The sequence below is a fragment of the Palaemon carinicauda genome, chromosome 15 (assembly GCF_036898095.1).
Source record: "Palaemon carinicauda isolate YSFRI2023 chromosome 15, ASM3689809v2, whole genome shotgun sequence".
Classification (NCBI taxonomy): domain Eukaryota; kingdom Metazoa; phylum Arthropoda; class Malacostraca; order Decapoda; family Palaemonidae; genus Palaemon; species Palaemon carinicauda.
This window is the reverse complement of record NC_090739.1, coordinates 51,226,817-51,230,862: the sequence shown is the minus strand read 5'-3', so window position 1 is coordinate 51,230,862 and position 4,046 is coordinate 51,226,817. Positions and strand designations below refer to the sequence as shown.

At 35.0% G+C, this 4,046-nt stretch overlaps 1 protein-coding gene across 1 annotated transcript; it reads left to right on the top strand.

The window, feature by feature from the left end:
- The first annotated feature begins 221 nt into the window (after window positions 1–221).
- LOC137654288 (male abnormal protein mab-31-like) lies at window positions 222–1,603 on the top strand. The gene is made up of 2 exons (XM_068387916.1): window positions 222–666; window positions 790–1,603. The coding sequence occupies exons 1-2, from the start codon at window positions 238–240 to the stop codon at window positions 1,318–1,320; spliced, it is 960 nt and encodes a 319-aa protein (XP_068244017.1). The 5' UTR covers window positions 222–237; the 3' UTR covers window positions 1,321–1,603.
- The last annotated feature ends 2,443 nt before the right edge of the window (window positions 1,604–4,046 follow it).

Genomic DNA, 4,046 nt, shown 5'->3' with positions numbered 1-4,046 from the left:
ACTGAAAGACTGATTCTTGAATCAGTGTTGAGGGAATTAATTGCAATTGCCGCACAACAGTTGCCTTTTGACGAATTGATTCGTCAGCTCAAGAAAAATCTAAAAGTTTATTCTTTTTCATGTGAGTATCTTTTTGCAATTTCTGTAGACAAAATGGATCTTTTCGGTTTGAGTGCCTATCGAATTTAAATGTTTTTTTTATTGCAAAGTATGTATTTTGATGTGGAAAACCCTAAAATGATAACCATTTTGTGGAGAAACCAATACTTATGTGTTTATGTTGTATTTTTGTTTCAGAAATCAGTGTTGACTATGAAGTATAATTTAGAGTGGTTATTTGAAAACATCAAAACAGAATTGGATGCAGTCAAATTTTTCCAGGAGAACAAAATTATACCAGCAAATAAGAAGTGCAGAAGGAAGCATGATATGGTATTTAAAGAATGTGCTGGAAATGTTGTATGGCGATGTAGTAAATCGGCATGCGGTCAAGAACGCCTTTCAGTTCGCAAAGATACGTGGTTGGAGGGTTCAACGTTACCACTGAAGAAAATAATTATTTTCATATATTCATGGTCTAAGGAGTACACAACAATAGATTTTTGCATTGAAGAACTTGGAATTAGCAAGGACACAGCAGTGGATTTCAACAATTATCTTAGAGAGGTAAGTTAAGTGTATCGGAACCTAACCTAACCTAACCTAAACTTAACCTAACCTAACCTAAACTTAACCTAACCTAACCTAACCTAACCTAACCTAACCTATTCTTGTTTTTTTCTATTTCAGGTTTGTGCAGAAACAATACTGAAAGACCCAATAATTATTGGCGGAGAAAACAAAACTGTGGAAATAGACGAAACGTACTACAGCAAACGGAAATATAACAGGGGAAGAGAATTGCCGGAACAATGGGTCTTCGGAGGAATCTGCAGAGAAACAAAGGAAGTATTTTTGTATGCTGTTGAAAACAGAAATGCCTCAACCCTGACTGAATGCATTAAAAAGAACATCTACCCTGGTACAACCATAATAAGCGATCAATGGAAAGCGTACAGTGGAATTGAACAACTGAAAGGGTATAATTTCCAACATCTCACTGTAAACCATAGTGAAAATTTCGTGGATCCTACAACAGGTGCACACACTCAAACGATTGAGAGCCTATGGCATAACTTAAAAATGAAAAAAAAACGTCAGGGAGGTACTCATCGACAAATGATAGATTCATATCTATGTGAGTTTGCGTGGAGAAAGCGCACAGAGAAATCGCAGCATTTCAGTAAGATATTGATTGATATAAGCCAATTTAAGTGTTAATAAATAATTTCTCCACAAAATGGTTATAATTTTTGGGTTTTCCACATCAAAATACATACATTGGAATAAAAAAAACATTAAAATTCGATAGGCACTCAAACCGAAAAGACCCGACAAAATACTGTGAGGATTATATGAAATAGGCTTACCTACTCATACTGTCGTTTCATAACTTTAATTTTCTTCTATGAATGCATTTTTATGGTTTGCACTGTACAAAGCTCTGTAATAATGTAAAAAGTGATGTTCCTGTAAAATCAATTTCATCACATCACTACTATGATATTTTAAAATGGACGAATTATAATATTTTTCTTTCTGTAAAGGGCTAAAAATCTTAGCCTAAAATACAATATAGCATAGTCTAATCGATGTTCCTAATCTATGTTCACTTCCATTGTTAATTTTATATAGTTATAAAATTGAGTTATGTCATTGTAATGTCACTTTTATGATAATTTACCAATAGTAACGGCATTATATAATGTAGGGGCTTAAAAATACATGTTACTTTCTTACGTAAACTTATAAGCCAAAGGCTTTTAGCTTACGGTATGCCTAGGCCTAATCTACATCCGTTTTCCCTTTATTAATGGTCATAGTTTTCACTATATTTGTATGGTTATGATGTCATGCTATAAAATTTTCTCTAAAGGAACAGCATTCCTCAATTCAGTGGTAATTATTTCCTTACAGAGACTTATATGGCTGAGTTTTAGACTACGATATATCATAGGCCCATTCCTCGTTGTTGTAAAAACGATGCTGATTCCATCATAATATTTTCGCTTGGAAGATGTAATCATAATGCCTTATATCACTGATCTTAATACTGTAAACGAAATGTAGCAGACCTAAGAACTTATTGCTCGCATTTACTGTCTTTAAATGTAAGCTATATGCCACTCTATTCACCTGTGTTCTTTAAAGGCTGCCAAAACTCTAACCCGCCATAGAAATTTGGAACTAGGTTCACGATTTGAAGTCAAATATGTATGTATAATATCTGTTGAATTTTAATTAGGTTCCCTCTTTATTCTTATTTTACATATGCCGTCACATCTCAATGAAACATTGCTTACAGCTAGATATGCCTGGTAAGCGGAAGTTCAGAGAAGCATGGATACAGCCAGATTTTCACCCATGGTTGAAACAGGTTGAAGGAGACCCAGAGAGGGCTTTCTGCACTGCCTGCCAAAAAGCATTTAATGCCGAATTAACATCAATCAAAAGGCATAGCATCAGTAAGATTCATCTTCAAAAAGAAACGAGAGCTTGATCTTGGGCAGAATGAGCTGGAAGGAAACATAAATGAAAAAACACTCCATGGTGTAGTAATGGCTACCATTCTATTTGCGTGTTTCATTGCAAAACATAACTTTCACTACTGCTGACAATTTGGTGGATTTGATGAAAAGGATGTTCCCAGACTCTGCCATAGCTCAAAGTTTATCCATGAAACGTACAAAGTGTACGGATGTAATTAAAACCATGGGGAGGACCATGACAAATAGCCTAGCAAAAAAGTTGAGGACCACAAATTTTCTGTTATCATGGATGAGTCAACGGATGTGAGCACAATTAAGTCCTGTGCTGTAATTGTTAGGTTTTATGATTTCTCTGTGCAGAAAATCACCACTGCTATGCTAGACCTTGTTAATTTATATGACTCAGACAATAATGCCCAAGGGTCTACTGGACAAAATTTATACAGTATTCCCTACTGATAAATACATTAACAAAGTATGACATCCCCCTTAGTAATTTCATAGGGTTTGCAGCTGATGGTGCTTCTAATATCATGGGTGAGCGTAATTCCCTATGTAGCAGACTTAAACACTTATTGCCTGGACTTACTGTCTTTAAATGTATATGCCATTCTATTCACGTGTGTTCTTCAGAGGCTGCCAAAACTCTACCCTGTCACTGTGAGGATTTGCTTCGCAGTATATATACATTTTTTGCCCATAGTTCAAAAAGGCAGTATGATTTTAAACTCTCGGGGATTTTGTAATACTAAGCCTCACAAAATACTCCATCCCAGTCATGAAGCAGTTAGAAGAGTTCTAGAGCAGTGGCAGCCTTTAACCTTGTACTTCAGTTGAATTGAAGGTAGAGAACGGTTGACAGCAGTACACCAGATAGTTGAAAGGATGAGAGATCCTGCTGTCTTTTTATATTTTACCATTTTAGATTACATTTTACCAAAATTTAATGACTTCAACTTACTCTTTCAAAGAAATTCCCCCACATTCCATTTGCTTTTTGACAGAATAACAAAATTATATAGATCAATATTGGGTACTTTTTGTCAGCCACACATTCTTCAGAAACAATCATTAATGACAATTGATCCATGCAATGAAAGCAACTATGTTCCACTTAACCAACTTTATCTGGGAGCAGAACTTCATACTTTGTTTCAGAAAGAATCCTTAAAGAATCCTGAAATGTTACTGGATGTTCAAAACAAATGCAGAACATTTTGTTTCAATTTGTATTGCAATTAGGAAAAGGTTTGATCTGGACAACCCTTTGTGGAAGACGGTTTCGTTTCTGTCAATAAATAAATCATTAGATTATCAATCAAGAATAGCTATGCCATCTCTACAGGATTTAGTCAAATTAGTCCCAAGAATAGGTATAGATGTAGAAAATAACCAGAAGTTAGATGATGAATGGCGGAGTTTAGATTTCATACAAATACCAGAAGATTTAAAGCACGA